This window comes from Pyrus communis, chromosome 3 (genome assembly GCF_963583255.1).
Source record: "Pyrus communis chromosome 3, drPyrComm1.1, whole genome shotgun sequence".
NCBI classification, from domain to species: Eukaryota; Viridiplantae; Streptophyta; class Magnoliopsida; order Rosales; family Rosaceae; genus Pyrus; species Pyrus communis.
The window spans coordinates 24435620-24456052 of record NC_084805.1 but is presented as its reverse complement, the minus strand read 5'-3'; the positions used below and the strand labels follow the sequence as shown (position 1 = coordinate 24456052).

The following is a 20433-nucleotide window of genomic DNA, read 5'->3' as shown; positions in this document are numbered from 1 at the left end:
TAAATGTTAGATAGTTTGAGTTCACAGTACGCAACTTGCTTATTAGGTTAAAACATTATTATTCTCCTTAAGAACTATGCCATACCATGTTGACATGGCAAAATCATTCAATCCAAATACATGAATTCATGGCACACAGAATTAAAAGGGTGAAGTAAATTCAACAACACTGTACACTAAGAGCAAACACACATCCAAAGCAATACATTTTGACACATTAAAAGGGATTAGTATCAATGCAGCTCTAATTTCTTTTGAGTAGTTTGACGATGGACAACACTGTGATAACCAACAAGAGAAGGAGCCCGATGTAGGAAGCGATGATGGCACCACCGGCATGGTCGCAGAACTTCTCGAACTTGTCACATATTTTGTTCCACCTTGCGTGCGAATTTCCCTTCTTCCCTAGCTGTGCCATGAAGGTTGCTGCACCATCGCCTGAAGATAATAGGGCCACAATCATCTGCATAATGCATACACAAACGATGATACAATTTAGTCGACGTTGTTAATCTGTGTTCGATTCTTCCCCTCCCCAAATATCGCTTGTATATAAAATAAAAAACAATGGTTTGCTTACCATGTCTAAAATGGCCACGATTACAAGTTGAAGGCCCTTGTCCTTGAACGTATGGTCTCCAAAAAAGTGCACAGCCATCATGAACAAGTTATGAAAGCTGGCAATTCCATTAGCTATCACAAAGTACCTGCATCGTTCATCAATCGCGAAAATTGCCCGCGTTCTCTAATTTCTGTTTGCATAGTAGGGAGAAAGAAAAAGAGAGTGCTGTGAGGCTTACACATTTGCAGGAGTGTGATGAAACTTGGCTGTGAGAGTGACGCTTAACGGAGTAGTCCCAACAGTGGCAACCACAATGGACTTGGTTTCTTTGTTGATTGCCATCACAATGGTTGCAGAAACCGTGGCCAAAAACGCAACCACCCTCAGTACGACAATAGTCCAGTCCATCGGCTTTCTCACCGCCACTAATTCTGTCCCGTCCTCGAGTTTCTGCGCATTTTCTAGAGCCATGGTTGATTGAGATAGATAGATACACAAGCGAGTACGTTGTTGCTTCTTATAGTGATGGAACCAGTTGTTGAGTGAGTGAAGCATCTATGATTAGTCTTAACAATCCACGAACTTTTGGGTCTGTTGGGTGCAGGTAGTTTGGAAAAACTTTTTAACCCCACATGCATCATGGTTTAATCTGCCTATGTCATCCAGAATTTTAGATAAATTGGGCCAACAAATGCAGAACTACCTAGTCTAAACTTTCTTCTTTGCGTCTTTGCACAAACACATCAGCAATTTTGACATTCTTCTCTACATCATTAGCTTTTCGCTTCATGAATGCAAGAAATTTTTTGATAGCGTCTTTAACAAACATGGGCGTTCAAATTATTCCGATTCTTGACTATTCATACGATTACTAACAAGTACATAAATTATGTGACCTTCACATTACACTCCGTAATTTTACAATTCATGACTCTCTCTTATTCCAAGTACGTAAACATGTCGTGAACACTCCCAAATCTAGTCAAAAGAGTAAAAAAGAGCATATTTAGAATAAGGAAGAATTGATGTTTTTTCATTGTCAAACGATAGATTTGTAAAATTGGATGTTAGATTAGTTAGCCGATGAGGTTCTAATCCATGCCATGATGCAAGGGCAATATTCTTCTCCACCATGACAAAGGGTCGCTTGCTGAGAACGAGGGATCGCCAACTATGATTTTATGAGTGGCAAAACTGCCAACCTTGAACAGAAAGGCAAATGATAAGCACTCTGGAATAATACTGAAAGTAATGCAAGTTTAGCTCAATCGAAGTTGCATATACATAAAGACCTGTTCATCGGCAGATGTCCACAGTGAGAACGTCATTTACCGATGACAATCGACTACATTTAGAATTGCATCGAGGAAGTCAGCAGACCATATATAACAACAATTAAACAAAATAATTTGTTTACATGGAAAACAAATGTGCGACAGTTTGGATTTGCAGTTCAAAAATATATATATACTTTATCCGGCAGTCACTCGACGAAAATTGGAACACACGGTGACGTAATACATTTGTCCGACGCCTCACATTTGAAATGTTCCTCGCACAGATGTTTATGAACAACTCCAATAAAAATATACAACCAATTTGAACATGTCTAGCTTCCAAGTAATCTGTAATATGGACTTGATATGTTCCATGCCAAGTAAAACTAGCTGCAATAGATTTCAGAATCCTGCTGTGCTATTTTTTTCCCGTTGTCACACCGACGACGACATTGCTCACCTGTGAGATTAACGGTATTATAATCAGGACATCCTTTGTTTGCTCAATAAGGAAAAAAGGGATTTTCAAAGAAAACAAAGGCATATACACGGATGCATTATCGGACAAGCTTACCAATTTGCCACTTTCGTCGACAGACATAGGGTTCTCAACGACGACGGTCTGGCTCTGAGAAAATACAAGAGAAACAAATTCAATAGAGTTCACTATGCATCATATGGTACTACCACAAAGGCGGTCTCATCTGGGAATTATAAATAGTATGCTTTTAAGAACTTACTGCTGAAGTAGAGGGCACCATTCCTGAATTGGTTGTCCCATTAGGTCTGTGCGCTGGAATTGGAACCCTCATATTGGCCGTCTGTAAAATGTTCAAATCAACACTCAATCACAATGCAAGATGCATACATCCAAATGTTATCATGATTATAACGGAAAATAGGAGGCACCAGTTTGTATGTTGGCCCCAAGAAGACAACAATACGAAGCAATGGAATTTTATGTTTATTCAAGTGCTATCCCTTGACTTCAGTCTTATATTCTGACATCAACATGGGACGTCATACATATAAGCCATAGCTACATGCGAATGTTACATAATTTTTAGTTTATTTTCATCAACCAGATAAAATTGACGATCTCTCTAAATTAATTGTGTTCCTTTTTTGGTTCCATTGGCTAGTTTACATAACAGTGTATCCCTCCGATTCCCTAAAGCCTCCTCCCCTCAAGTAGTTTAACCCAAGATTTATATCCAACCACACCTAGTATTAACAAGAGGATTCGTAACATCTAGTGAATTTATCAAAAGTTTAAACTACCGATCAAACAACCTTGTAACATGTGGTAAGCAAACATCTTTAGCCAAAATTAAAGCATGACCCAGAACATTCTAATGCACTCAGAAGTCAGAAGGTTCATCTATACTTACACCAGCATTTGTAACATACTGACAGACTGCACATTTGACTGAAGGAGCTCCATACGGATACATAAGTGTTGTCCGGCAATTTCCACAGTTGATGTGGGCAACCTGACTGGATGCTATTTTTGCAATAATAAGACCCACAAAAGAGAAGTCAATAGCAGGCTGAGTAAAAACAGTAATCCAACATAGAACAAGCTCTACATTTGCATTTATAAAATATCCTGGTCGATTTTTTACGATCTTACTGAACAACACAGAAGACGAATTTCAGTAAGTAATTCCAATTCTCCAAAAGAACATAAATGTCAAACTCCAATATTGACAGGGAGCATTGCTGCCATGTTGCTTATAATTGAAACAAAAATTAACAGCAAAACAAAAGAAAGGGAATTCTTTCTTATGGTCTTTCATTTAATACAAAGACATGTTGATGAATTAAGGAAGTTTCAAAATCACTGTCCTCATAAGGTAGGTGAAATCTGCTTCCTTCAAACTTACAATCTTTGAATTTTTCTCTATCCATTACATAAAGAGAGAAGTTTTTTTATGTTAGTAAACTAAAAATAATCTAGAACCTTCCAAATAGAAGCATATAAAACAAAATGAGCTTTTGGGAGTTGCCTGTACATTTGCAGAAATGGATTCATAGTTACACGCGCATAAGCCTGCACAGATGCAGTGCTAAACTGAAATGCCTCACCAGTATCATGGGACTGATGGTGTCTACCTAAGATTGTTTAATTTGGAAAACATTAAGGCTGCATGATCACCATACACTATGTGGCAGATTACAAGAGTGATCAATTTCCCTCTTAAAATATATTTTTTTCATTTTCAGGGGAGCAAAGATTGCAATGCGGAAATTCCATGACTTGACAATTGAAACTTCAGTATTTTTTTTACTTTATTTTATTTTTTAACGCAAGGGAGCTTATATTATACCTGGAGCAAGATTCACTGTGTGACAGCAGGAGCACCTCACACTTGTCGCCCCACGTGTGTGCATTAGCAACGTCCTACAACCCCCACAAATAAGTTGAGCCATTTCCGTACCTGCAAGGTCATTGCACAAACGTTTTTGTGACCAAACCTATACCTCTCCAACAAAATGCTAATTAGGTTAGATAGAAGTCTATCAGTCTCTAGTCCTATAATGATAGCACATAGCATATTTATCCTTTGCTCTGCCACCCATTAAGAAAAAGGATAAGCACAAGAGACATTACCAGGAGGAGGGACTGGGGTGATTATATTGCATAATGCACAGCAAACATTTGTAGCTCCTCTAGGATACAGAAGAACGCTCCTACACCCATTACACACAAGCTGGCTCTGCATAGCTGCAATTTTTAGAAACATACAAACACAATGAGGCATTACCAACAGAAATACGACTAGAGAAAACTATAGAACTCCACAACTCTGATCTTTTACTATATGGCCAATATGCTACACAGTGTCGTACTCCATTACAAATTCTGAAGAAACTGACCAAACTTTTGAAAAGGAAACCTGAAAACTTGAAAATATCTATTATCAAATTTTAAGATGCATAAAAGAAGTAAGAAAGCTTATGAAGAGAAATCCTAAAGCTTACCCAAAATATGTTTTTCTTTATTTTCAGAAAAAAAAAAAAAAAAATTTAGAAAAGCAAATCATAGAAACAAGACTGAACTAACTTTCTTCATGAAAATTGAGGCCCTTGAGGTCTTCCCACTATCAAACCAATCTTGAGGCCTTAATGTCTTCAAAGAACTTGCCAATCCTAACACTCATAGATAATCTACAATTCTACGGGTGGAAAGGACAGAAACCCCTTCTATACAGAATAAGGTCCCCATCCTTGACGCAGCATAAATACTTAAATTTAAAACAAGTCAGGCCTTGGTAATTAAGCAAGCAATTGCATCATTCACAGAAACAAGAGATATATGTATAAAGAGAAAACAAAAACTATTGAGGCAAACAATCCTAACCAGTGATTTGAAGATCTATCAAGGAGAAACTACTTTGTGTTTCATGACTACAAGATGTCCCAGCATTACTGCACATGCACACCTTAACGTGTTGAAGATAGTTTATTTCCTGGTTGGTAGAGATTGCAACCTTATTTTTTTAATATTTCTTCCGGTATTTCCTGATCTACAACGCAAGATTTGAATTTCTTGAAGCAAGTCATCTATTGTGATTGATCATGAAATCAAAGATGACTTCGAATAACTAATTAACGATGGTAACACTACAAAGGGAACACCAATAGGTGCAGACGTTCCCATCTTTAGAAATAAGCTACCACACTTCCTCCTACTTTATAGGTATATAAGCCAAGTGTGTCATAAGTTAAGCCAAATTTAACTAAAGGTTTATATGAGTAACACAGGAAATATAGAAGAGAAACACCAAAACTCAAATCCAAGTAAAAGCGAGAGCTCTAGCTGCTCCTTCAAGACCACACAGTAATACTCGCATCATTTCTTGAGCCAAATAAAATGAATCATTGACATTCGCAGTCATGCAATAAGATCAAAATTGAATAAGTTTCTGACTATTAAATTCGTAAACTTATCAGGTTCACAGGAAGGAAAAACTGCATTAATTAATCAGAGCTATAGGTTTCTTCATTGTGCTGTTCCAGTGACTTGGCCTCCTTTTCACTAGCAAGGTTCCTCGGCTTAGACTTAGAGCCATCAATAAACAAGCCATGACACCCCAAAACGACAAGATCCAGAAGCTTTCTCCTAGCATTATAAACTGGATTTGGGTGAATCAGACACCCCCTCTCATAAGCTTCTCTCAGAAAAACAGTGTGTCTCTTTCCCTTGGTTGACAAATAGAACATCCCGGGGTGATCCAAGAACAAATCCCTTATATTCAAATCAAATCCAAAACATTTCCTGAAATGGCTGATTTTCTCCACTTCAACCATCTTCTCTACCGTCAAATTCAAGAATTCATGAACAATTGCAACTGCTCGTTTCTCCACAGCCGTCATTCTGGCCTTAGACTACCTCTTCTTCTCTGTCATCATATCGTATGGGCCCACATACGTTAACTTTTGCCACTCCTTAACCTTGGCTCTAAAATATTTTCTTAACTACATCCCTGGAGGATATCCATGTTTAAAACTAAACTGAATTTCAGCCCTATCAACACTGGTACCCTCCTTGCAATATTCCTCTACCCTCCAATTCTCAACCGCTGCAACGAACTTGTCAGAAGTTGCATTAACCAGTTTTAAGTTACGAGTATTGGGTTCATGAGCATCACATAGTTGAAAAAGATGGAAGTTTTTATATATTACAGTGTCCTCAAAATCATCAGGAAGCCCAAGTTCCCTGCCAACTTTAAGAATGGTGCGGAGTGGCAACATCTTGGAAGTAGACATTGATAGAAGCCAAACCAATTGATCAACAACAAGTGGCAACGAGGCGTTGATAGCCTCTGCTTCGTCTTTAGAAATTTGAACGGCTCTGTCAGTTAATCTGCAAAAGGTCTGGGACTTCATGGGATCATGGTAAATGTGGAAAATGTGAGGGTATTTGCGGAGGAAGGCAACTGCACCACAGTTGAGATGGAGCTTTTGAGAGAGTTTGGAGAGAAAATCAAGGGACACAACAGGGTCGTGGGGGTTTGCAAGGATGAGATCTTGCACAGCAATGACTTTGAGAAGGTTCTTGTACTTGTCCATAAATTTCTCAAACGTGGGATCTCTGGCTCTCGATGCTACATACTCAGATGAGGTTGTTTTATACCGGACAGCCAAGAAATATTGGCGGGGCTGTTTCATTATCCATCTGGAAAATCGGGTTCCCATCTACACTCAAAAGAGATATTCCTATATGTTTCAGACACAATCCACCTCCTACAATCTACACGTAAACTGAAGCAGAAGCATATCAAGTCTTCAGCCAAATAAACACAAACATCGATGAACAAGGCGGGTTCTATATAAAAAGATCAAAACCTGAATAAGTTCTGGCAGACAAAATCTCAAGCCTAAATAAGTTCTGGCAGGTAAAATCTCAAACCTAATGCCGAGGCCCAAACGAAACATAGAGGAACTAAACCATAACAAATGCATTGAAATACGCAAATATGCAGCAATTCACTAACACCATTGCAAGCAATTAGGAAAAAGCATCCTCTTAAATTAACCACCAAATTCAAATTAACAATTGTTTCCACAAAAGAAGTAAAATAAGATAAAAAGATACCTGATTTCGTTCAAAAAAGTTCAAATTTCACGACCCCTCGAGCAATCGGAGCTGTAATTCGACGTAATCGAATTTCTGCATCCCAAACAATGAGCTTCAATCAATCCAAGTCAACGCAATATCGATTATTCATCGAAAAAAAAAATCAAATAAATGAATACCTGAGGTTTGAGGAAAGGTAAAATCTGAGACCAATATATGAGATTTTTGGGAATTTTTTTATAATTAAATCCAAAACGCGGAATCGAATCCAAAGAAAGACGCGGGCTTTCTGGATACGGAGGAAACGATAAGGAAATGCCGAAGAAAAGAAGGGAAGAATAAAGTTTTGGGTCGTTTGTCGAAATTCTTTGCGTTTGTGATATCGTTGATTGTCGTTGTGTCAATAATGTGTTGGAAATTTGGAATATTGGAGATATCGGATTCACATTAGAATTTTCAACGGACAACCTTATTCTTTTATGTTGTAAAACCGACAGCTCGGTTCTAATCGGCTAATGTCGTCTACCTCTACGGGTGAGAAAATAAGGTCCATGTAGTGTTTGAAAAAAATATTGACATGGAAATGTATGAAAACTTGTTATGGTGTGAGTATATCAGCTTATTAACACTTACGGAAGTTTATAATGGTGTAAGTATATTAACTACTTAAAACTTAGTTGAATTAGAGAAATTTTTTTTCAAAGAAAGTTCAAAAATTCGAAATCTACAATGAGTATCGACAAAATTCATGTATTTTCCTCTATCACATTGATATAGGGTGAAGTGCAACCCAATTTTTATATAGATCCTTTGATTTTTCTGACAATTTTGTGGATATTTTAAACTTTGGGTCCAAGGGGTGAAAATTTGGGTTGAGTTGAGCTTTGTTCAGTTCAATTTTTTTGTCAAGATTGAAAATCAAACTAGATTACTGTTCGGTTCGATTTAGTTTGGTTTTCTTTGAAGTTTTTTCGGTTTAGTTTGTTCCCATGGCTGATGTGTTTTCGGCAACTTTGAGGAGCTTCCCACAGCAGTTGAGGTGCTTCCTGCAACTGTTGAAGCTTTTTCGATGACTGTTGAAATGCTTCCCATGGTAGTTGAATGTTTCTGACACTAATAAAGTGCTTCCAACGATAATCGAATGTTTTCGACATTGATAAAGTGCTTCTGACGACTTTTAAGAGGCTAACCAACATTGGGAACAACTAAGTAGTCACAATACATTATAACTTGCTTGAATGATGCGCGGCGTGGGAGCTAAAAGCCTATTATTTAACGTGAAAGAGGCTATTCTTGGTTGTATGGTTTTGAAGGGGGTAAGGAAGCTTATCAGAGTGAAGGGATGGTTTAAAACTCATGGGTTGGGTTTCCAACGCTTAGAAATAACTTGCTCTGCTTGGTGCGTCTCTCCCATTTCTTGTGTGCTAATGCTCTTGATTTATAGGTGTAGGGATCGCTTCAAGTTCCAGCTGGGGAATCTCTTAGTTTCTTGTCCTTTTCCAAGTCTGCTAAGTCTTCCCTTCTTCTTTCCATGGTTATAGCAACATGGTTCTTTTTGGTATAACATTGCAAATGATTGGTAGCCTCATGAAGCATAGGTTGAACACGATGGCCCGGGTTCCTACTTTCATGCGCAAAGTCCCACAGTACGACTCCATCTTTGGCAACGCTCCTCTATGCTTTCTCCCTTATTTCCCTATAAGACCATCTCCAATGGTGACCTAAAACTTAAAAATATTTGGCCCAGAAAATTTAGGTTTTAGCCTATAAACAGTTTTTCTGCTCCAACCCTTCTGGCCTAAAATTTTAGCCCAAAATTATCAAAGATTGAATTAAGGCTAATTTTTTTTTTTAAAATTAACTTTAAAAAAAATTATGTAGACTATCCTAAATTAATTATATGAACATTTTAACCTAAAAATATTTAAATTCTAATAAATTTTGAAAAATCACTAAATCAATACATGAAAATCATGATAAACCACATGAACTTAATACAAACGACATTTAATAAAACCACATGAACTTATATCTTTTTTTTTTTTACCGTTAGATTTGATTATATTCGATCTAAGCCGTTGGATTCAATAAATATATAAATATAAAACTAAAAAAAATTACTTTGAACCTGGACCGTTGGATTAACCAACGGCCCATTTAAATGAAACCGTTGGATGAAGAAAAGTAGCCCAACGGCTACTTGATGGTCTGACAGTGGGGGAACAACACCACTTGGGTTGGTACAAAATTTTGAGAAAGCCTAGCGTGTGCAGCACGTAGGCGAGTATGGAGTGGGCAGTGGGCTTCACAGCCCCCGTTTCAGTCTCAGTTGGTGGGGCCCATTTTGCTTTGTGTTCTAAAATTGGGCTGGTATTTGCCCTCCATTTGGGTTTGGGGGGGGGGGGGGGGGAAGGGAAATTTTAAGTTTTAGCCCACTATTGGAGATGGTCTAAGAGCTTGGAAGGGAAATATACTTTCTTCTACTCATTAAAGGAGGCGCACAGCTCAATGTCAAAACGTAATTTGGTCGGCTCAACTTTGGGTTTGGTTGGTTCCTGAATATCTTAGTTTGTAAGGGAAAGTGTAAGGACAAAAATTGCTCTCTCAAGCCTTCCCACGTGAAGCCAAAATCATGGGCTTGAACTTTGGTGCTCCGAAAGCAATCCAAAGTCTTACACAATCATAATTTCGTGTAGGCTAGTAAACTTCCGTAACCTCCACACCACAACCCACTCGGCAAGCCCTGTTACGTGACTCGAGCTCATTTAAGTGTGTCACATGCTTGGCGTGACTCAAATTATAGTACAACTTGACACTATAAATATGTGTGAAACATAAAAATAGGTGTGTGAATAGTACTATCATATTTAAAAAGCGAAATCATAACATATATTTGCCACTAAGTACTACGGTTTGATGGTATTCCTCTTCAATTGTAAGTGAGAGGTCTTAGATTCGAATCTCGTAGATGACAAATTCGATACCAAATTAGGTTACATATTTTGTGGTTTAACCGAACTCTCCTTACTCTTAGTGTAAAATATATCGTTGTACTAAAAAAAACATATATTTGAACAATATTATCCATTAATTCGGACTTTATCACATTAATTATTCTAAACAACATTTGATCACAACACGTGCAAGCAATTATTAAATATCTAACTACTATTGATAAGAAAAAAAGGATAGTGTAAGCCAAGATCCAAATCAAAAGATGTTAGTACAAACGCATTTACAACTTATGTGAATTAAACATGCATAGAATCATGTGTAATTATATATTTTTTAAATGTTATTTTTACAATTCGTTTGTATTATATTTTTAATAAAAATGACATTAACGTGTATTGATGAATTTAACTTTATTAAAAAGATAGTACAAATATATTATAAATGTAACATTATAGTATTTTCCCAAGAACTAAGCTAAACAACCCCAAGTAAGAGTCATCATGTGTAAATATACCTTCTATATTTGAATCTAATGCAAATTCGTAACATCATGTAAAAGTAACGTTAATTATACCAAAAATGTTTCTCATGTATGGTGCATTTGTGTGATAGGGTCCCACTTTTCTTAACCAAGTGAGAAGGGCCCACTTTAGCTCGAATAACTTGCAAACAAGGTATTGTGGGGTTGGTTGCACTTTGGATATGGAGTGTTGGACTCCTCACCGTGAAATCTGCGTGCGTTTGTGCGGGTTGACGAACTCCGGTTGACCCTCTCTCCATCTCCTCTCCCTCTAAATTAAATACATAAATAAATAAATATTTACAAAAATTATAAAAAAAACACCCAAAAAAAAAGAAGACAAATTCTTTTCTTTTTCTCCATTTCCCACTCGTATTAGATCCACCTTCCTCGTTCAAGCAGGATTCTTTATTCCACCTCATTCTCTCTTTTTATTATTTATTTCTTACTATTATTATCCCAAAAAACAAAAAAAAACTATATCTAAAATACCAAGATTTTATTTTATTTTTCTGAAAGGTGTTGACAGGGTGAGGAAGGGTTGGTTGCATATATTCACAAGTATACCTATTGCCTACACATCAAGTCATCACCCTACCTGGGAATTTTAGGCGTGTTCTTTGGGTACCCTCTTGATTTTTCAATCCACTTTTTCTCCATATTTAATATTCTATACATTTAATTCTCTGAAAAACTATGTCTTGGGTTTTAGTCTGCTTTCGTCCTCATTGTTGATAGACTAATCATTTTGTTTTTATTTTTTGTACTTTGATTATTTTTTCCAAATATATTTGTTTTGTTTACCAAGTCAATTTTTTTGCTTTAATAAAAAAATTGAATTTATTGGGGGTGTAGAAAAGAATTTAAATTTACCAAAACTGTAAGAATTTTTGGGGCGGTTAGATGCATGCAATTGAAAAAGTATTGGGTTTTTTGTTTTGATTTGGGTTCAGTTCGTGAAAATGCCAATTGAGTTTGTGTTTGTTTGATCAGAAAGTGGAAAGAAATTGTTTCTGGGGAATGCCCTTTGCTAGTTTGGGTGAATTAGGTATTGCATAAATTTGTGTTCTTTTGGTTAAGTTCTGTTTGGTTATGGAGAAGTAGGAAAGTTGTTTTTGGGTTGATTGATTTTGATAAGTGAAAAGGTTTTCTTTTGCAGATATTATTGGTTAATCAGGATTTTCACAAATTTTTACCGTCAATGGAACAGTTACAATTAATTGTCGAATCTCAGCAGAAAGAGGTTGGATTTCTAATCCCTAATGTTGTATTCTTTCCATTGTGTCATATATATGTGTGGAGTTATGTCATATGTATGTGTCTGGTTTCAATCTCAGGCGGGATAAGATGTGTTTTCTGTTTATGTTATCGAAATCATCTGTGTTGTTAACCTGCAGAAATTGCAGATCTGTGTTATCTGTTTCTTATGTTGTAAAATCTATAGCATGTGTTTAACTGTTCTTCCTTTTTTGTTCAATTAAATACATAATCGGTTCTTCTTTTCTTCGAAGTTTGTTATTGATTGCTTTGACAATCGGTTTTTGTAAGATCCCCTTTCGCTTGTTTGCGTGGTCCTGTGTGCATCTGGAATTTCTGATTTCTATTGCATATCGTCGTTGTGATCTTTTTAATCTGCTACTGTAATGTGCTTGTCTACACCTGAACGTGTATTATAGGCAGAGAAATTGAGAAAGTAAATGGTTTTAAATAGATATTTTGAAGGATCATTCGTATTACAGTGTTGCTTGTCTTAACTGAATGCCTTTGGTCTGTCAACGAATGTAAATTTCAGCTGTCAATTGATTTTTTATTCTTACACAAAATGCTTTGCAGGATCATTCTTCTAAGAATAACCACAAAAGTTATAACACACTTGAGGGCTCTGGCAGCCCTCGAATCCGAAAGGTACAGACCGTTTTATAATTAGTTATCGTGTTCCATAGCATTCATTTAATAATTAAGAAGTGATACATTCACCTCTGTAAAGTTTTGTGTTTGAATAACATCACATAGGCGTGTTTGGGTACTTTAAGGATTAATAGAAAGACATGGGGAAATAAATTGGAAGAAACATTTGTGCTATCAAATCCAAGATAGTCCGCATTTTTTGTGTTTTCTTCTGTTACCTTGTGATCCTTAATGATTTCATTATTGGCCTCTTGCAGATATCAGCTAGATGGAACCCGGAGGAAGCATGCAGACCTGATATTGATGAAGCGCCTGTGTTTTATCCAACTATTGAGGTATTCATTCTATTTTTTGTTTGTTTGATAGTTGCATTGCCTTTTATAACATCTTTGATGGCAGCAGTTTTTGTATCATTGGATTTTTTTGTATTTATAAGGTTATTTAATTACATGTGTTGTTCTCATCTTTTAGGAGTTTGAAGATACACTTGGTTACATAGCAAAGATCCGCCCACTGGCCGAATCTTATGGTATATGCCGGATTGTCCCTCCACCTTCCTGGACCCCGCCCTGCCCTCTTAAGGAGAAAGAGATGTGGGAACATGCCAAATTTTCTACGCGAATTCAGCAAGTTGACTTGCTTCAAAACAGAGAGGCCATGAGAAAGAAAAGTAGAAGTCGGAAGCGTAAACGAAAGAGGAACTCAAGAATGGGAGCCAGAAGGCATTCAGAAGCTAATGCTGCTACTGAGGCTGATGAGAAGTTTGGGTTCCATTCAGGATCAGACTTTACATTTGAAGAGTTTCAGAAACATGCTGCTACTTTTAAGGAGAGTTACTTCGGAACAAAGGATGCTAAGGAGGGTTCAACTTATGGTGAAACTAAAAGCGAAACATGGCAACCCTCTGTGGAGGATATCGAAGGTGAATACTGGCGAATAGTTGAGACACCAACAGCAGATGAGGTTGAGGTATGTAACTATAAATTTCAGAACCTTTAACTCATTAGTGAATGTACTCTTATCTTTGCAAATGGCTTTTTTCTGATCGCATTTCAGGTTTACTATGGAGCTGACTTGGAAACAGGAGTATTTGGAAGTGGTTTTCCTAAGGCATCATCAACCAGAAGTGATTCGGATAAGTATGCATTGTCAGGTTGGAATCTAAATAACTTCCCACGCCTGCCTGGTTCTGTACTGTGTTTTGAAGCAAGCGATATCTCAGGAGTTCTAGTCCCATGGCTCTATGTTGGGATGTGCTTTTCTTCATTTTGTTGGGTATGTCATGCCACTGTGATGGTCAAAAAAAGGGCCCTCCAGATGTTTTCATTTCTTGTGTTTTAGAAAAAGCATAATATTTCAGTTTACTGTTTTGCTTATTTGGTCTTCTTTTTTTGTGGTTTTTAACAGCATGTTGAGGACCACCACCTCTATTCGCTAAATTATCTGCACTGGGGTGACCCAAAAGTATGGTATGGAGTCTCTGGAAGCCATGCTACCGATTTGGAACGTACAATGAGAGCTTATTTGCCTGATCTATTCGAGGAACAACCTGATTTACTCAATGAACTGGTAAGGAGATTTTTATTCACATGTTGACATTTAAAGTTGTTATTATTATCTCAGGCACTAAGATTACAACTTTCATCTTTGTTCAGGTCACTCAACTATCTCCTACAGTTTTAAAGTCTGAAGGTGTACCTGTGCATCGAGCCGTCCAGCATTCTGGGGAGTTTGTTCTTACCTTCCCACGGGCATATCATTCTGGATTTAATTGTGGTTTTAACTGTGCTGAGGCAGTGAACGTGGCCCCTGTTGATTGGTTAGAACATGGGCAAAATGCAGTTGAGCTCTACAGTGAGCAGTGTCGCAAGACATCAATCTCACACGACAAATTGTTACTGGGATCAGCTCGGGAAGCTGTACAGGCCCTCTGGGAACAATCAGTTCTTGGAAAGAAAACTACAAAAAATATGAGCTGGCAAAGTGTTTGTGGCAAAGATGGTCTACTCACCAGAGCAATTAAGACACGGGTGCAAATGGAGGAGGAAAGACTAGATCGTCTTCCAATTTGTATGAAGTTGAAAAAGATGGAAAGAGGCTTTGATTTGAACAATGAGAGAGAATGTTTTTCTTGCTTCTATGACTTGCACTTATCTGCCTCCAGCTGCAAATGCTCTCCTGACCGATTTTCATGTCTCAAACATGCAAGGCTCCTTTGTTCATGTCACATCAATCAAAGATATGTCCTTCAACGCCACACTATCAATGAATTAAATATGCTGATTGAAGCATTGGAAGGGAAAGTAGAGGCCATAAAACTATGGGCATCCAAAGACCATGAATTAGATGGTACTGATACATGTATAGCTAAGCTGGATGAAGAAAGAGGCATGCCTCGTAAAAGAATCAAATCTTGTGATCCAAGGGAAACTTCACCTTGCTGCCCGGTTTCAGAAGAGAAGGTGAACATAAATGCATCCAGCAGTTCGTCCAGTCAGGTTTCTTCTGCAGTTGTCCAGTCAGGGTCGCAGCATGGAGCTTCTAGTTTAAGTACGTCTCCCATCACCACGGATGGTCAAAATGACAATCAAATTCTGGTAAAGAATGATGAAGCAAAGATGGGGATGGAGTGCTTTGATCTGAATCTTAATTACATGTCTGAAGAACATGAAAGCAGGACAATGCACACATCTGATCATTGTGATAACAACGCTGTCACAATTGAGGAGGAGACCTCTACGTCAGTGTCTAATCAAGAGAAAGTTTGTAGTTCAGATGTAGCCAGAGAACCAGACATGATGAAAGTTGATGATGACTGTAATGTATCTGCTCTGACAGTTCTGAACAATGACTACCCTGCCGGTTCAAGGGACATCAGGAATAACTGTGCGAGTGAGGGCAATAAGTTGTTCGGTGTAAATATATATGTGACTGACCAAAGCTATCAATTACAAGAGTTGAGTCCTTCCGTTGAGCCTATAGATTTTGGAGCTGTTGTCACTGGGAAGTTGTGGTGCAGTAAGCAGGCAATATATCCAAAAGGTATGTTGGCTATATTGCTATGCTTATTTGGATTCAATAATTTTCTTCTGGTTGCATTTTTCGCTCTCCTTTTCTTTCCCGTGTGGATTCATCTAATTTTTCGTTCTTTCTAAATAATGGTTGTCTTTTGCAGGTTATAGAAGCCGAGTTAGGTTTTATAGTGTGCTTGACCCAACAAAAGTATGTAGCTATATTTCAGAAGTTGTCGATGCTGGGCTTCTTGGTCCTCTATTCAAGGTATGTCTCTATCGACCTCCAAAAACAATAAAGTGAGAGATTTGGGGAAGTGTAAATTTCATTGTTACAGCTGATTATTAATTTGTTGAATACTTGCATTGAATTGATAGTTTACTATGCGAAACTAGTGAGCATAAAACACCATCACACTTGTAGGCTCTAAATCATTAATTTTTATTTAGTTTGTGCATTTCTGAACAATTTTCTGTCATGAATTTCAGGTTAGTTTGGAAGACTGCCCAGGTGAGGTTTTCGCAAATGTATCGGCAGACAAGTGCTGGGAAATGGTACTACAGAGACTACATCAAGAAATAAACAGACGGAGTAGTGTAGGGGAAAGCGGACTGCCCCATATGCAGTCATTGCAGAGCATTAATGGGCTCGAAATGTTTGGATTTCTCTCCCAACCCATTGCTGAGGTACAGTAACTCTTTGTTTATGTCATTACTTTTTACTGTGATAAACTAATCTCCTTGGCACGAAATTATACTTTCGTTTTTGTTATGTCATTGGTGAAGCAAAAATTTCCTTCTCCTTTCTCCAAAAATAAAATTTAATCCATTATCTCACACCTGACTATGTTTCTTCCAGGCTATTGAGGCTCTTGATCCTGACCATCAATGCGTGGAGTACTGGAATCACGGGCGCATGGTCCCGTCAATGTCTTGCAGGGTTAGTGAAATCAAGCAGCATTCATTCGAACAAAGTTGCTGTCTACGAGAAATGGAGACGAAGGTTTTTGGTGTCAGTTTGACAAAGCCAGATCAGGATTGTTCATCGGTGGAACATCATCATTTAACTGAAGAGATGCAGCTGGTACTACGAAGACTACTAAAGAAGGCGGATCCTGAGGAGTTAAGTGCATTACAGAGAGTATTCTGCAGCGAGTCACAAAGTGCGAAATGGAGAGTCGCATTCGCATCAATGATCGACGAGATCCAGAAACATGTAGATAGTTAAGGAACAGAAAGAAAGTTAAGTCCCATCATTCTTTCTCATTCAAATATAGTCATTCATTAGGCCTATTCTTTGATCGAAAAATTCATAAGGGGAAAGAGGGAGAGTTTCTGGGTCTTGAGTCGGGCACAAGATATTTTGTAATGTGGCTACTCATGAACTGGATCTGGAGTGTTGATTTGGCGCGGCGGAATGCCTTCGATTGGTTGCAGATCTTTTTGTTGAGTAGAAATTATGTTTTGAGGATAGGATCTACAGAATCTTAATGAAACACTTCCGGTACTATTCACTTTTAACGAAAATGATATTTTATCTTGAAAAGTCACTCCCGGTACAATTCACTTACACTCTTATTTTGTCATTTTCATTAAAACTAAAGTTTTTGAGGACTTTTCGTTAATTTTTCTTAGGATGACCTAGGTCTTAATCAGCTAAGCTCATCTAATTTTTCTTATACTATTTCATTAAACATTGATAAAAAAGTATAAAATGAAAGGTGCTGTTTCAGATTCCTCAATGAATGCTTAAGTTACCGATGATGCATGGAGCAAATGCAGCAACCCAATCACTTGTAGTAGATGCCTCTTGTTCATGTTTTAATCCCCTTCGTTTTGGTAGTTGTTTCTATTCCTATGTTCGTGTCTTCCCCATGAATGATGAATGAACCGTCAAGAGATTGTACGGGAGTAGACTGAACTGCCCTAACTGTAATTGAATATTTCCGAGATGCGTTTCATTTTTCACTACCAGAGCTTCACCTAAACTAAAAAAATGAAATCAAACTTTTTTTCTTCTATACAAACGATTGTCTACTTTGAACACAAGAAAGGGTTTTGAACTCGGTTGCACTGCAAGGGCGACCACATCCGCTCTAGCCAATCCCGCTACACCCGTAAAAACATACTTTTGATTTAATTGAAGGGTTTTTATTACAAATGGTCCATGAAATTGACACATCCTATCAAGATGATTTTTGAAATTGAAAATCAATCAATGTGATCCTTGAAAGTTAGTGGTACAAATCAATGCCGTCATTTTGTTTGAATTTCATTAGAAAATCTGTTAGTGTGGTGACGTGGCTTAGGGAAAGGAAAGGGATCCTCTCCAGATCCCTTCCACCTAAGCCTCATGACCCACAAATCTGGTCTCTTGAAATTTTATCCAATGACTACAAACAGAGAGCTCCATTAAAAGTTATAATAACTTTAATCGTTGGATCAAATTTCAAGAATCCGAATTTGTGGATCTGGAGAGGATCATTTTCTTTGGGGAAAGTTTATTTTAATTAAAAAAAAGGAAATGTACTTCAAAAAATTTAATAAAAAAAAAAAACAAGAAAACTAAAGTAATGGTCGTCTTCCTCCTCGCACCCAGCCATGGTACTTCCAACCCAAACAGCAGCAGTCCTTGCAAATTTAGAAGAATTAGCATCAAACACAGGCCTTCATTTGTGAACTACTAGCTAATGACCCGAGATAAGCCTAGGTCCTCCAGTAAGAACAAATTCCAAATCCTCTTTTCTTTTCATAATTGCAACAAAATAGCTATTAATCAAATCTACAAGCTTAAGACCAACAATCGGACTCCAATCTCACTCATCAAGATCGCATTTGAAATTTTCCAGATCCAGAGCTTGTAATCCATTCTGAACATTCAGAAGTTTGTCTCTCCAACTCGCCTTGACGCCGTCGGCACCCACCCCACACCCTCGCATTTCAATTTTCAAGCTTCTGTACCTTGTAGTTCACAAACGGACGTCTGGGTTTGATGTTTATTCTTGCAAAATGCGTTAGCACAAAGTGTAAAAAATGCTTGTCACAAACATCTATCCCTACAAAATGTGCTAGCATCTAGTTCATTTAAAATATTATTAATTTTTTTTATAAAATAATAAATAAAAAAAATTAGTTTTAATTTCGGATAGGATTTTTAACTAATCTTATCACGCCACGTGTCATTATCCGAAAGTACTATTTTGTGGATAGATCCAATAAGATTTTCAACCAATCCCGACCCCTCACGTGTCAGTATCGGTTTACAATAATTTAGCCAAGTTTCCGATCAAATTATCAACCAATCTTGTCACGCCACGTGTTATTATCCAAACATACTATTTTGTGAATAGATTTTCAACCAATCCTGACGCGCCACGTGTCACTATCTGTTTAAAATAATTTAGTCAAGATTTCGATAAGATTTTCAAGCAATCACGTAGTGCCACATGACATTGTCCAGAACCTTATCCTTTTTTCTTTTGTCCATATAAACCCTACATCTATCCTCATTCACCCACCAAACTCAAGTCCAGTTATTCTTACGCTCTTTTTAGTTCTTGGCTTTTGCCGTTGTTTGCTCTCTTTTGCTATCTTCTATGTTGATCTCAGTGGTTTTGTGACTTCATCATTTTCCGGTAAGCTATTCGATTCTTGCATCTGTCAGTTCTTTTTCGAAATTTGTGGATTTGGTTTTATTCAAGTTTAAGTGTTAAAATATGTTGCCCTCTTTCTTTGTAGATTTTTTTGTTCAAAATCTTGAGGCTTTTGCTTTGCCGTTCTTCGATTATACGTTAGAATTGTTAATTTCTGCTTCTATTTGGTTGGGTTCAAAATATTTTCTGCTCTTTTGATCTGTCCTTTACAAGAAAATGTTGCATGTTTTCGCCTCTAGAGAATTATTAATTCGGACCTAGCAATTCATATTTCTAGGTAATCAAAGCCTAATAATTTCACAAACCAAGTTTGGAATAAAAAAAATTTCTAAGGAAAAGAGATTAAAAATGGAAAAAACTTTGAATATTATTAAAAAAAAAAACCAATTATTTTGTTCAAGAAAAATAGATTTGGGGTTTTGTTTGGGTTTTCGGTTGTGATTTGGACTAATTTTTGCAATTTTAAAACACTAGGGTCAGACTTGCATAATGAAATAGTGGATTGGAAGGTTAGCTTGAGGTCCATAACTTTGCACATTACTGAAGTAGCTAAAAGGAGAATGATTATATATATATATATATATATATATATATGTGTGTGTGTGTGTGTGTGTAAGAAAAAGGAGAGTTTTTTTTCCGATTTAGAAGATTTCTTTTATGTGGTTGGATCGTAAGTGTAGCTCGATAATTCGGTTGTCTTCTGATTTTGGAGAAATGCTGATTTTTCCTTTTTTTATTTGTTGCCCTTCGTATACAGCTGAGATTTCGGATTTAGTCAAATTAGGTACTCAATCAATTGATATAATGCCATTTACTTGCCTTTTTATTTATTCTTTACTTTTTGTTATTGTGATGTAATTCGGTAAGTCATTCTTATTGGGCGGTTATATTTTTCTCTTGATTTTGTTTGACATTATTATTCAATCAAGGACAACACTGTTTATACTCAAAAACTGATTAAAT

The 20433-nt window shown here is 37.1% G+C and overlaps 3 protein-coding genes and 1 pseudogene across 4 annotated transcripts; 1 reads left to right on the top strand and 3 right to left on the bottom strand.

Moving 5' to 3' along the window:
* Positions 1 to 67: 67 nt before the first annotated feature.
* Positions 68 to 1039, bottom strand: LOC137729263 (CASP-like protein 1B1). The gene is made up of 3 exons (XM_068468136.1): positions 801 to 1039; positions 581 to 707; positions 68 to 463 (listed from the first exon to the last, which is right to left on the bottom strand). Exons 1-3 carry the CDS (start codon positions 1031 to 1033, stop codon positions 245 to 247), a joined length of 579 nt encoding a protein of 192 aa, XP_068324237.1. The 5' UTR covers positions 1034 to 1039; the 3' UTR covers positions 68 to 244.
* Positions 1040 to 1919: 880 nt separating this feature from the next.
* LOC137729264 (protein LSD1-like) lies at positions 1920 to 7869 on the bottom strand. Its single transcript, XM_068468137.1, has 8 exons — positions 7603 to 7869; positions 7442 to 7516; positions 4454 to 4567; positions 4170 to 4280; positions 3231 to 3343; positions 2580 to 2660; positions 2414 to 2467; positions 1920 to 2299 (listed from the first exon to the last, which is right to left on the bottom strand). Exons 3-8 carry the CDS (start codon positions 4563 to 4565, stop codon positions 2258 to 2260), a joined length of 513 nt encoding a protein of 170 aa, XP_068324238.1. The 5' UTR covers positions 4566 to 4567; positions 7442 to 7516; positions 7603 to 7869; the 3' UTR covers positions 1920 to 2257.
* On the bottom strand, positions 4574 to 7434 carry LOC137729262 (protein ROOT PRIMORDIUM DEFECTIVE 1-like; annotated as a pseudogene).
* A 3367-nt stretch (positions 7870 to 11236) lies between the features above and the next one.
* On the top strand, positions 11237 to 17368 carry LOC137729265 (lysine-specific demethylase JMJ18-like). Of its 2 annotated transcripts, none has more exons than XM_068468138.1 (11): positions 11237 to 11522; positions 12058 to 12141; positions 12732 to 12803; positions 13064 to 13141; positions 13278 to 13775; positions 13863 to 14081; positions 14214 to 14375; positions 14462 to 15848; positions 15982 to 16085; positions 16307 to 16504; positions 16677 to 17368. In XM_068468138.1, the coding sequence occupies exons 2-11, from the start codon at positions 12100 to 12102 to the stop codon at positions 17043 to 17045; spliced, it is 3129 nt and encodes a 1042-aa protein (XP_068324239.1). In that variant the 5' UTR covers positions 11237 to 11522; positions 12058 to 12099; the 3' UTR covers positions 17046 to 17368. The 2 variants fall into 2 exon arrangements, with proteins under 2 accessions (XP_068324239.1, XP_068324240.1); XM_068468139.1 differs by having other exon boundaries at positions 11237 to 11946.
* The last annotated feature ends 3065 nt before the right edge of the window (positions 17369 to 20433 follow it).

What these genes read in the sequence shown, in the direction of transcription:
- LOC137729265 (XM_068468138.1), top strand. Translation starts at nt 12,100, where the DNA reads ATGGAACAGTTACAATTAATTGTCGAATCTCAGCAGAAAGAG. An exon ending in TCGAATCTCAGCAGAAAGAG is followed by an intron (nt 12,142 to 12,731) that starts GTTGGATTTCTA and finishes AATGCTTTGCAG; the next exon opens with GATCATTCTTCTAAGAATAA. An exon ending in CAACAGCAGATGAGGTTGAG is followed by an intron (nt 13,776 to 13,862) that starts GTATGTAACTAT and finishes ATCGCATTTCAG; the next exon opens with GTTTACTATGGAGCTGACTT.
- LOC137729263 (XM_068468136.1), bottom strand. Translation starts at nt 1,033, where the DNA reads ATGGCTCTAGAAAATGCGCAGAAACTCGAGGACGGGACAGAATTAGTG. An exon ending in CATCACACTCCTGCAAATGT is followed by an intron (nt 708 to 800) that starts GTAAGCCTCACA and finishes TGAACGATGCAG; the next exon opens with GTACTTTGTGATAGCTAATG. An exon ending in TCGTGGCCATTTTAGACATG is followed by an intron (nt 464 to 580) that starts GTAAGCAAACCA and finishes TGCATTATGCAG; the next exon opens with ATGATTGTGGCCCTATTATC.
- LOC137729264 (XM_068468137.1), bottom strand. Translation starts at nt 4,565, where the DNA reads ATGCAGAGCCAGCTTGTGTGTAATGGGTGTAGGAGCGTTCTTCTGTAT. An exon ending in CACCCCAGTCCCTCCTCCTG is followed by an intron (nt 4,281 to 4,453) that starts GTAATGTCTCTT and finishes ATGACCTTGCAG; the next exon opens with GTACGGAAATGGCTCAACTT. An exon ending in CACAGTGAATCTTGCTCCAG is followed by an intron (nt 3,344 to 4,169) that starts GTATAATATAAG and finishes TTGCAAAAATAG; the next exon opens with CATCCAGTCAGGTTGCCCAC.